Source organism: Pundamilia nyererei, unplaced genomic scaffold (genome assembly GCF_000239375.1).
Source record: "Pundamilia nyererei isolate P.nyererei 1_Seehausen unplaced genomic scaffold, PunNye1.0 scaffold00111, whole genome shotgun sequence".
Classification (NCBI taxonomy): domain Eukaryota; kingdom Metazoa; phylum Chordata; class Actinopteri; order Cichliformes; family Cichlidae; genus Pundamilia; species Pundamilia nyererei.
In genome coordinates this window covers 345,880-358,044 of record NW_005187512.1, presented here as the reverse complement: position 1 = coordinate 358,044, position 12,165 = coordinate 345,880, and the positions used below count along the sequence as shown (strand labels likewise).

At 39.3% G+C, this 12,165-nt stretch overlaps 1 protein-coding gene across 5 annotated transcripts in view; it reads right to left on the bottom strand.

Annotated features, from left to right (window-relative positions):
* Positions 1-1,502: 1,502 nt before the first annotated feature.
* Positions 1,503-12,165, bottom strand: part of nckap1 (NCK-associated protein 1) — a 35,506-nt gene continuing 24,843 nt past the window's right edge. For all 5 annotated transcript variants that reach the window (XM_005741522.1, XM_005741523.1, XM_005741524.1 and 2 more), the window contains 14 exons: positions 11,824-11,943; positions 10,851-10,990; positions 10,211-10,342; positions 9,551-9,769; positions 8,813-8,943; positions 8,474-8,571; positions 7,953-8,046; positions 7,456-7,538; positions 6,287-6,367; positions 6,105-6,198; positions 5,904-6,020; positions 3,274-3,383; positions 2,304-2,393; positions 1,503-2,083 (listed from right to left, as the gene is read on the bottom strand). In XM_005741522.1, coding sequence (XP_005741579.1) covers positions 1,967-2,083; positions 2,304-2,393; positions 3,274-3,383; positions 5,904-6,020; positions 6,105-6,198; positions 6,287-6,367; positions 7,456-7,538; positions 7,953-8,046; positions 8,474-8,571; positions 8,813-8,943; positions 9,551-9,769; positions 10,211-10,342; positions 10,851-10,990; positions 11,824-11,943 — 1,626 coding nt within the window. In that variant the 3' untranslated portion in view covers positions 1,503-1,966. The remainder of the gene's footprint in view (positions 2,084-2,303; positions 2,394-3,273; positions 3,384-5,903; positions 6,021-6,104; positions 6,199-6,286; positions 6,368-7,455; positions 7,539-7,952; positions 8,047-8,473; positions 8,572-8,812; positions 8,944-9,550; positions 9,770-10,210; positions 10,343-10,850; positions 10,991-11,823; positions 11,944-12,165) is intronic.

Genomic DNA, 12,165 nt, shown 5'->3' with positions numbered 1-12,165 from the left:
AAGAGAAGAAAAAAAAAAGAAGTTATAAAGTAAAACAGCAACCATTCCACATCAAATGGCAGAATGTGTCCACGGAGCTGTCCTTACAAGCTCATAATGCAAACTACTGACTCGCCACAGAAGAAACACCTTTTTGAACATTTTTTTTCTGTGTTCCTGCTACGTTCTGTAAATATGACTTCACTTTGCAGCCACTTGCAGAATAACTCCAGCAGTGGTTAAAAGTCATGAGTAGTATGCAGAATGAACCTTCAGACAGAGCCCTGGGGTTAGTATTACACTAGCAAAGGGCTAACTTAAGGAGAGTAAGGTTTGTGTCTCGTTACGTAGCCCCTGCTGTGCTCTGATTGAGGAAGAAAATAAAAATCAGACTGCACTTTGTAAAAGTTGTCCATCTGTCCTTTAAGGTCCCACACAACCGTCGCAAATATGTAAGAGTCATTGGTGGATGCCCCTTCGACCAGAATTTGCAAATCCAGTGAAAGCGGCACTGAGGGTGAATAATAATTGTTTTTTATTCTTATTGCAGCTCCAGTTCATCTTATGTTTTTTTTTTATTAGTGTTAGGTGGTTAAAATGACCTTAGTATTAAAGTTAAACAGTTATATAACTGGACTATAGATGGTCAGCTATCATCAGCTGCTGCTAAGGTGCCTTTGAGTAAGGCGTGCTTCCCCCAGCTGCTTCAGTAGGGCTTCAAAAGAACAACGAAGCTCCTTTCCGTTCTGATTAGGGGTTATTTTGTAGTTTTACTCTACCGCAGACAACATGTAGCACCTACTGCAGCGTCAGTCAGGGGAGCTGAGGGGAATACTTGCAAGTGTTTTCTTTTGCTTGATCCCACTGTAAGAGTTTAACAGAGCTGCCGCAGAGCTGGCGTCAAACACTGAAAACGCCCAAAAAATGGCATTTCTCACCACTTGTCAACACTCCAATCCTTCCAAGCCCTGATACACACTTTTCTTTTTTTTAGTGTCAACACATTTGGCAAATCGTCATTGTCGTCGTCATAAAAATAACAAAACATAAACATTAAAAACAGACAGCTTCACATCAAAGTAGAATACAGATATTATATCTTTACCCACAAAATGTTCATGTTACGACTAGCTAGAAAAAAAAGAAAGAAAACATCACCATGTTATACAAGTGTGTGTCCGTCTGAATATGTGTGTGTGTGTGTGTGTTTGTTTGCTAGGAAATGGTCGAAGATTAGTGTTTGGAACCGTAGATCTGCTCAGGATTGTGTATCTGTACGCGTGTGTAAACTCAGATTAACGAGCAACATGTCTTTCAGTATCAACACAGGAATCCTCACCCCGCATCCATAAAAGAAATATAATAAGAATAATAATAAACCCCACAAAAACATCAGAATCATTTGCATTCTCAAAGTAAGCATCCAAAAATCCATCACCACATAGTAGTTATCAGCTGGCCACTAAAGTTCTCAAAACTTTCATTGCAAAATTAAAAAAAAAAACAAAAAAAAACAAAGGAGAAAAAAAAATATTTTAGTGTCAACTATATATATATATACTATATATTTATACTTTTGTTCTTTATACCAACCAAACATTATGTATTTTTTGTGTTGCTATGGTCGTGGTCCCTGGCAACATCATGGAAACGGTACGATTAAAATAAAGACACTGATCCCCCAACTTCATCCAGCTCGTGTTTCTGTTCATATGTTGTGTTTTTTCCCTCCTCTTTTTAATTTGAGCACTTGTGTTTCATACGCTCTTCTTATATTTTTAGTGGATTTGTTTTCAATGCTACGCGTTTAGTGTTAAATGCCGACAGTGTTGCTTTTTTGTCCGAACACGCTGAGGCTTTGTAGGCATAGATTAGTGTGTTTAGTTTGGATTTAGTGTACTCTGGTAGTGTGTATTTGTTTTGTCTGTACCCCCATTCAATAGCAGACTATAAGGTATGCCTTTGTGTGGTTAGTGTCTGTGTGTGTCTATGCATTAGCGCTGATGCTCTGTTTGTAGACGGCGTGGTAGGCGTTTCGCAACAGGACGTAAGGGAAACAGGACTCCAGCAGGTCCATGGTGAGGAAGGGAGACTCCTGCACAATCTGAAGCAGAAACGAAATGCAGAACAACTCTTAGACGATTGGAAATATACGGTAATACTCAGAAGTAAACTTGAATGTTAAAAATAGTTCTGCACTTCAACTTGAATCCATTTTTTTTTCACATCCTGATATAGCTTTGATAGTTGCTTTTTAGGATGTTTTACTTTTAAAAGAGGAACAAATGTCGACAGATAAAGTCTCCTGTACGTAGTTTTCTTACCATGTCCAGCAGCAGGTAGACAGATTCTCTGTTACGTGTCGTCATCTTGTCCGTTTCCTGACCGATCTTCAGCAGGCTGGATGAGGCCAGCTACACAGAAACATGTTACAGACTGATGTTAAGAGTCTCTCAAGTCAAGCTTCGGTTTTGTTTTCGTATCAGTTTTAACTAAACTTTAGAATTTCTTGACAAAAATTGGGAAATTACACACCATTTCCAAATTTATCAAAGAAAATCTGACTTAACTGCATAATTACTGGAGCTTCAAAGACATGTAAGCACTTCATGACTGCTTGTCTACTCTGTACTTCTTATAACACAGACTGTTGGTAATAATGAGCCACAATACAAAGTCTTCTAGGGATAACAGTTTTCTTCCATAAGCCCTTCAGTTCTCCTTGAAATAGATTCTGCAAGCTGCTGTAACTCGAGGGATGAAACTCATTTGTCTGAAAGATACCTGGTATTTTGATAAGGGTGACGACCAAAAAGCTCACATAGATGTTCAGCTGGACTCAGATCTAAAGACTATGAAGGTCATTGCTTACATCACATAATTTTCATACACATCAAACCATTCAGTGAGTCCATGACCCAAGGTTTGGGACACTGTCATCCTCAAAGAGACCATTCCCTTTAGGATAAAAAGGTTTCATCAAAGGACAGAGCTGATCAGGATAACTTCGAAAGGGGACCCGAATAATGGCTCCAAGCCATATAATAGTCACCGGATACCTCAGTTGTAGGTTTTTCCTTTAATTTGTTACATTGCGTGTTTGATGTTGACATTATGATGAGAGATTGTATATCCCCCTATAAGTTTAAATGAATCTAATTATTCTGCGTATCTTCTACGTCAGAATGCAGACATGATGCCCTAAAGAGCTGCCATCACAGCGCAGTGCTACACTAGAGAAACCCCAGTTATAATGTAAAGTTCTCTAAGAGTAACAGAAATGCAGTGTCTTACAGCCAGGAACTCTTTGAGGCGGTCCTCTATGCTTCCCTTGTGGATGGTGAAGAGAGCAGCAGCGATCTGGTTGATTGCTTTGGCCAGGCAGTGGATGTTGTTACAGTGGCCTGTAGGAGGCAGCAAACACACACGATTAGCTGAAGAAGGAGAGATTATTGACTCTGTTTAATTTCTCACATGTGACTTTCACAGCAGAGGAAATTTCCGGCTTATAAAACATGGATCTGTCAATCCTGGGCTTCATTTCTGTATCGCATGTGACATGGATGACAAGCACATGAATATAAAACGCGCGTGTAATCGTAAGGTTAGAGAATGGTTAGTGTGGCTGCACCGGTGCGACGTGTTAAGACCTGCTCCCGGCAAAACCAATCACTGGTCGGGACACAGTCTGCATACTAACAATGGTGGAGCCCATTACAACTCATTATCCTTTTCAAATGTCCCTTATTAACAATGGTGCCTTTCATTTCAAGGTTGTTAAGTGGCACTGTCTTGATAATTCGCGACCTTGAGTTATAACTCTCTTCGATACCTCATCAAAAGGCCTCATGTATCTGCAGCGATGCCCCTCCGTGGATCTAAATATCAAGTCTGTATAACTGAATGAATCTTTCAGGCAAATAAATAAAACAAACACGGGTCACATGGGCTAAACAGACATTTAAAACTGATTAATTATTTAAAAAGTACACATAATGAAGATGATAATATGGCTCTAATGAACACACATAAATCAATCTTGGGGCACAAGGTCGACGTCATTTGCATGCAGAAACTGTCTCGCGCGTTGAACGTGGTAAATTTTGTTTCTTACAAAGTGGAATTTCTTTCCCCCAGCAGTGAGTCACAAGACGGGCTTATTATCCCCTTTATTAATGAATATTAGAGCAGGAAATGGAGGGCAAAATGATGGAGAGGAATCAATTCGTATCACAAATATACTTAAGTGCATCATGTATTATAATTTCTGTTCCGTAATCATTTGAGTCACAACAATTACTCCAGAATTTTTCCTCCCATAGAGTCTCAGCCGGCCTCAAACCAAAGTCAAGTCATTAAGCCAAACACTTTTTTAAAAGAACACACATGGAGTGCAGCAGAATGCATGCATGGCATCTGTAATTTCCAGAAGGTAACTGCTGCTTGTTAGGCTAACAGCAAAAGTGAACATAACAAAGATTTGTAATGTGGGTTAAGCAAAGCAGAGATGTCAAACTAATTTTACATCGTGGATCACAAATGCCCCACTCTGATCTTAAGTGGGCTGAACCAGTGAAACTCCCCTTTCTGTTGGTGGAAACGCATTCAACTAAACATTTAATCCCTGACTTATCCTAATATAAGAAAACTGAGTGTTCAGCATTAGAAATGTGGAGATACTGGAAAAACAGAAACTTTTCTCTCACTTAATTATTAATCTATTACATAAGTATTTCATGTAGTGTGAATGGCAGTGGGGAAGATCAATATTTACCAACAGAAAAAGCTGGAAAACTTTTGAAAATACAGATCCAGTGGACCCAACTGGCTTCTGGCCTCCGGGACTCATTATTCCACACCCCTGACCTGAAGGCATCACCGTCATGTTACTGTTTTTAACCCAGTAATCAGATGTACATGTTTTTCCTCTCGACTCTAGTGTCTAGCATGCTTTTCTGTCTCGCCAACCACTACGTCCATGAATCTTCTCAGCAGTCTTTTCTTCTCCTTCCTGTCTGGCAGCTCCATATTCAACTCCACTATTCAAACCATCTCATCCTACCTCTCTAACTTTGTCCTCAAACAGCTCCACTTGTGCCGTCTCTCCGATACACTCATTTCTAGTCATGTCCGTTCTGGTCACTCCCAACCAAACAAATCTGAGCATCTTGAGGGAGGCTGCCAACTCCACCCTGCCCACACTCTTCACCTCTGGCCTGTAGTGGTTTTAAAAATCAGTCTACTAGGTGGCACTTCCTTTGTGGTTCTCAAACAACAACAAGAAAAAAAAAATGAAAAGGAAAACATTTTTAAACAATACCAGCCTTTTACACGTTTTCTTTCCACTGCCTACATCCTCCATATAAATGAAGCAAGCAGCGAGCTATCATTACCACTCAGCTTGAGGGGGGGGATGCCATTAATTTTACATCCTGTCTCGCTGTCACTGGCGCACGACAGACTTCTTTCTGCACACAGATACGACTGGCAGATATAGTTTGCAAGACAGAAAGTAGTCCCTGCATGAAAATGCTCGCTGCGAGGTTGGTGTGTTTATTCCGAGTAACTGGGTCACAATTTGTGGAAAGAGACATTAATGCTGAGTTTTTCCAAATGAACTTTTTGGCACCTTAAATACCAAAATGGGAGAAGCGTTTCTTTCTATTAGAATCAAGAGAAAGCAGACATCTCTGCTAATAATATCTACAGAGCTGGCTGACTCACACCAAAACAGTCTAGATGGAGACACCGCACTGCAGGCCACAGGGAAAATATAGAAATGTGATTTTAGGATGAACCGCCACTTTGAGTCTTTGAAGTTTCGTGCCTTCTCTTTATTGCACTTCATACTGCAAACATAAAATCTGTGTGAGAGTCACTTTAACTAGATCTTCTTAACAAATCTACAGAGCATGGTGTCCTACCTTCGATGGCTGGGCTGTACTGCGACATCACGTTGCTGGCAAGTGTTGGCAACGAAACTGCCACAAAGACCATCAGCAGACAGGCGATCTTATACTCCTCCTCTGGGCTGATGTTCTCTGCAGACAAACATCGTGATGGTCATACAGATGAATTGCGTGGCTCCTGGATCGTGGTTGTGTGTGACCGTGTTTGCGACTCACCGCTCTTTTGAGAGGACAGAGCCACCACCAGAGCTGGGTCGATCTCACAGGGTAAACCTGCTGCTGAGGACAGCTCGTAAACGTTCATGGCCACCTGGAAACAGACAAAACATCCACATGAACGCAAAGAGCGGGACATCCGGAAGCGCATCTACCTCGACAAGCCCATCAGTGTGTTTTACCTTCATGTCCGTCTCTCGGGGAATGTGGTCCTTGAAATCCTCCACTGAGCTGACCAGGAAAGGAATGTGACAGGACAAAACCTGGAAAAAGCAAAACCGACACAGACCACTAAGACGGAGAAAGATGGAAGAGGAAATACTCTAAAATATTTATAAGTGTGCTTTTCAGCAGCCACTATCAGGAAATCTCAGACTGAATGAGCAAGGGCCAATAAACGTGTACCTCAACACTTACACTGAATGTCTTAATTTAATGTGTGATTTCAGAGTGCTGCCTGATATTTTTATCCTTTCACTTTTAATAAGCAGCGTTTCCGGAAACCAGCTAAATGTCAGTCTTAGAAGGCTTAGGTCAGTTAATCCAGTTCTGGAACTTGGTCCAACTCCAACTTCTAAATTGCTAAATCCAGAGGACCAAAGAACATGAAAGCTTGTAAGTATAAACCATGATATTTATCATTAAAAAGACAAGAGGGGAGTAGCTGGAATCAGAGCCAGGTTTAATTCATATTTGATGTAACTCAGCTTATAACTCAGCTTTAACCTGACAGGGACATAATGCAAGCTATTGTGATTGTCGATGAGACAGTCTAGTAAGACTGATTTTGGCCATTTACAGTATAAAAGATGACGAGGTTCAATATTAAAATGCCTACAACATCTACTGTACCTTTCTAAATGAAAACATTTTTAAATGACTGTATTTTAATGCCATGAATATGCCCCAAAGCTGAACAAAGAAATGCACATTATTATAGTTTTGTATTTTCTAGTTTTAGTTTTGACTTTTTGTTTTAAAGTGAAGTTTAGCTTCAGTTAGTTTCCAGAGTGGATTTTCTTATTTCGGTTTAGTTCTTGTTAGTTTCAGTGTTCATCTTAGTCTTTTTACTTATTACTGCATGCTATTACTCTGAATGTCTCAGAGAAAATTAATACAGGTTTTACAATAAAAACGAATTTTTCAAAAGCAGCTGACCCACGGTGTGTCACAGTATCGTAAATAGTCAAACTTTCCTTTACATTTTCATTTTATTCTATTCAAGTTCACAAAATTGTTTGAGTTAATTTTTTTAACTCAGCTTTAGTTTTAGTTAATTATAATAACCTTGATTGACACAAGTTGCCAGTATCTATCGCCTCAAAGTGGTATATGATTATGTGTGCCTTACGTCTCTCAGAGCCTCCTGAGCGAGCGAGCGGAAGGACAAAATGACCCCAATGATGGTCATTCTCTTCAAAACACTGTCCACAGCTACAAAAACAGAAAACACAGCGAGTGAGTGGAATTACAGCAGCTGTCACAGTGATCAGTGTTAATTCAGGAGTTCACCAGTCACAAAAATAAACTTGCAAGGAGGTGTATCAATTTGTACTTCAAGTGTACTAACTTGAAGTCATTTCTAACCAACCACTTTCAATACGATGGCAAGTTTAACACAGATGTAATCGAATCTCAAACAAGAGACTGACACTGAGACACTGACATGAAACAAGCCAAGGCTGCTGATTGTAAACAGCTAAATATCACACACACAAAAAGTGGCATAAGTACTCCCATCGTGTTTGGATAATCACTTATTGTTTGGCACCATGATGAAACTGTAGCTGCAAAGATCCGTGCCAAGTAAGTGTAAGCACAAGTATTAGTGTTAGTGTTAGTAATTACAGGTGAGTTTCTTGAAGAGCGCAGCCATGTGGTCTGGTTTGTCAAAGCTCGTCCTCATCTGGGTCAACACCTCCATGTTTTCTACCACCAGTTTCTACAAATAAACAAAACACAAATATATGTAAGAACATTTTGTCAAAATTTTTAAAAAAGAAAAAAAAAAAAGCCTGGTTATGAATGGGACCATGGAAGGCGTCAGACTACACTAAACACTCAACATCAACCAATTTGTTTCCCTATTTTTGGCTCTCTCTGATGTAAGGAAGAAGGGATATCCCCAATAAGGCCAGGCACACTGCTCGGACTTCTCACAAAAGATTACAAATATATGAATCAGTTTTCTGAATATTATATTTAAAAAAAAAAAAGAAGAAAGAATCAGAGACGCAACAGGTAAGGAAAAAGAAATCACTCATCTGAATAAAACTCACTGACTAATAATATCACCTGTACAACTTGGTATAACAGTTTATATTATTCAATATGTGAGTATATCTTTATGATTGTGGACATGTTTATACCTTCAGCTCAGCAACCTGAGATGAGATGTGCCACATCAGGCTCTCACTAAGAAACTTCATACCATACGGGCCCAAGAGCTCTGACAGGGAACGCATCTCTGTGGAAAAAGCAAAAAATTAAACACTTTCAATAAACTTTCAGCAGAAAAAAAAAGAAGACGAGGAACAGAAAAAAAAACAAGATGGCTAAACTCTAAACTTATATTAATACACAAAACCCCACATTAAGGTTTCTCTTCTATAGCTGATTTATTGTTTGTCGTCATAAATACCAAGTTACTAACATTTTCATGCACAAAGTGTGTTTGTATGAGTAAACAATCTTTTGAGTGATTGTACCAGAGATATCAGAGTATTCTTCAGCATTGAAAGTTAGTTCGTTCTCAGTGGGCAGGTTGACGAAAGCCTTCATGGCGGGGAAGTAGGCGATGTGTCCGTTACTGACCTGGCGGAGCAACGTTTCCAAGTACCTACAAACACACACAGGATGCTGTTTCACTATAGGTTACATGCTTGGTCCTCAAAAGAAAAACAAGCTGAGCTCCATTAAGGTCTGTCGGGTATAATAAATAAGTAAAACTGTAGCCACTGAGCTTGCAAACCATTAAATTTTTTATTTGGTTTTCTGCTTGTTTTGGGTTCAGGATTTACCCCTCACTGGTGTGGATGTGCTTATTTGGTCCTCTAGTTAAATAGTGCATCTTCCTAAATGTTATAATAAATTAAATGTTAAACTAACTAAACTAACTTTTCAAAAGACAGTTAAGGTAGGGTGCACTCAAAACTGTTCGTTTCAGACAGAAGGTAAACAGAGAGGCTGAATTAAGGCCCCGAAAAAAGCTACTGTAGTAGAGCCCAAGAATAAAGACATGGAGCTGGATGTGAGGAGAATAGAAATTGCTCTGATTAAAAAAAACAATCATCTAAAACTACTGAGAAAAGTCTAGTGAGTTATTTGCGTTGTTTGTTGTTTATTTCCTCCTCAAATTACACTTCTGCTTCCTTTGCTGTGTCATTTTTTGGTATTTTATTAACAATGTTTTTGGAGAATTGCAGAAGTGCTAAAAATCAACACACCAGTTTGTGTATAAACTGGTGATGGTGGGCTCTCCGTGGCTGTCCAGGTGCTGCGTCTGCTGCAGGAGGACGTTGTTGAAAACTCGTGTGATGTCGATGGTGACGTAGTTCTCTATGGACTGCAGCACGGTCATGTATGCTCGGACGCTCGTCAGCAGCTCGCTGGGCTTGGCTATCTCCTGAGTAGCCTGGTTGTACATGGTCATCCCCACTATGGACCTGGACACGATCAGAGGTCAATAAGACATGCCTAAGTTAAAGTACATTTAGTAAGAGCACTTTTAAACCTCAAAGTTGCACAACTTACTTTAATTACCTTAATTTTAACGATCATAAAGCTGCAATCTCTTAACTTTTCATTCTGAAACACCAAAGCGGTTTACACCTAAACTGCTCAATTAATCTGCTTTTAAATAACTGCTTAAAGCACAACCTCTGGACTGTGCACTGCTTAATAATTACTGTCATGTCATGATGAGGTAGTAATTTGTACTTTTTCCTATTCACTGAAAGCTGTACATGTAGTATTTAATTAACACAGAGGTGGTGAAGAGCAGCGTTAGCTGGGCTGCGAGGTCGACAGATGCAACTCTAAATTGGACAAAATGTATCTGTAATTATACACCTTCACTATGAAAGCATGCGTGCGTGCTTATTTACTTGGTAAATCGGATCTCCAGGTGCGAGGTGAGGTACTCCCTCGGTGTGAAAGTGTGCTCCCACACAATCAGGTTGGGGACGTAGTTGATGGAGAAGCAGAGTTCAGATAAGGCGGTGTGGAGTTTATCCAGACTGGGGGGCGGGAGGAGACACATAAACAACAGATATGATTAAAACCTGATCTGTGCAGAGAAAACAAGCAACAATACCAATAAAACCAATAAAAGAGAGCAAAACTATGAGACTTAAAATGAAGGAAGTATAGATATATGTAGGTGAAAATATAAAAACTTAATTGGAAAGCGCTGACACGTCTGGGAAACGGTGATAACAACACGGTGGAGGGTTCAAAACAATACCAGCCAGATTTGATGTGTTAAAAAAATAATATTTCAACTATTTATAGGGGAAAGAAACAGCTAAATATTACCATTTTCATTTTTACTGCATGAGCAAAGATGAATACTTATTAATCTATAAACAATTACAGATCACTATAATTAAAACACACTCAACAGTAATGAGTTTTTAAAAGAAGCATAAAGAATAAGCTGAGCCTGAGAACAGACAGAGGCAGACTGTGGCTCTGCAGATCCTTCAAAAACATTCAGATCTTCACGTTCCCTCTTTTTGTACTAACTTGGTGACCAGCAGTCTGTTCTTCCTCATGCTCTCCACGCCTGGTTTCTCCCTCTCCGGCTCGCCTTTCTTCCCCGTTGCCTTCTTGCTCTTCTTGTTCACAGCTTGGCTGATGGTTTTTGCGCAGTGCTTGGGAAGCAGCTATGGTAAAAATAAAAAGGTACAACATTTCACTACAATTATTAAGCCACTGACATTTTGTTTTAAAGTGCTCTTCAGATTTACATGAGACCTTTTTACTTGTTTAAAGAATCGTTATTGTTTTATATTATGATTTTTACAATTTATTAAAAATTTTACTTATTAAGCTCCTTTTTTCCTCATTTAACTGAAATCTTTTCTGTTGATTATTTTTTAACTTATTGATTGATTTTGTTTTGCCTTGCTCTCATTTTTTTTTTTTATCTTTCTTAGGCAGTTAAACCAGGAGACTGACAGACATATTTAAGGAGCTTTTAACAACAACAAGCTTCAACAAATGACTAAATATTTATATGGACAAACATCATTTTATGCTCTGGGTATTGATGGCAAAGTGTTGGTCGATCTGAGAATCTATTTCAGTACCGGGTCAAACTTGCATAATAGCAAAATTATCAATACCATGTATTATTGTTTCTACATTAATAAGCCAGCAATTAATTTCTTAATGCCCAAAAAAGGGATAATTTACAACTGAATCGACATGTAGCAATTACATGTGGCAAAATATTTTACAAAGCCTGATTCTACCTTGAAATAAAGTATTTTTTTCATACTGGAAGAAGGAACTGGTCAGTTTATCTTTGGATTGATTTTATTCTCAATAAAGTCTGTCAGCGTCTAACCAGCGTTCAAACAGAGGGCGTTGGAGGGGTTGGCTGACGCAGATTGTTAACCTGTATCACTGTCAGTCTGATCAGTAATTTGTAGCATTTGTATTCAAGCTAGAAATGTCAAACTGTCCCTGTAAACAGTTGGCTTTGTGTTCCTACCTGGTCACTAAGTGTACACTGCTCGGTGCAGATGTCAGTGATCAGGTTTCTGGCCTGTTTGGCCATTTCGTCCAAAAACATGTTGCACAACGACAGGCTTCGATCCCCTATGTGGTGACGCTGAGGAGGAGAGTAGGAAGAGACAAAAAGACTCAAAGTGAAATCATTATCAAAACAGCATAATCATCACACATATCACGCCTGATGCCCAGGCTCAGAGGGGAAAGCAGCTGTCAGTCAATGATAAAAATTGTATTGAATTTTGTAGAATCTGTTTCAAAAAGACCAAAACAGTTACTGCGGGGTGCCTGTTTAGATGCATTTTAGATGGGTATAAAAAAA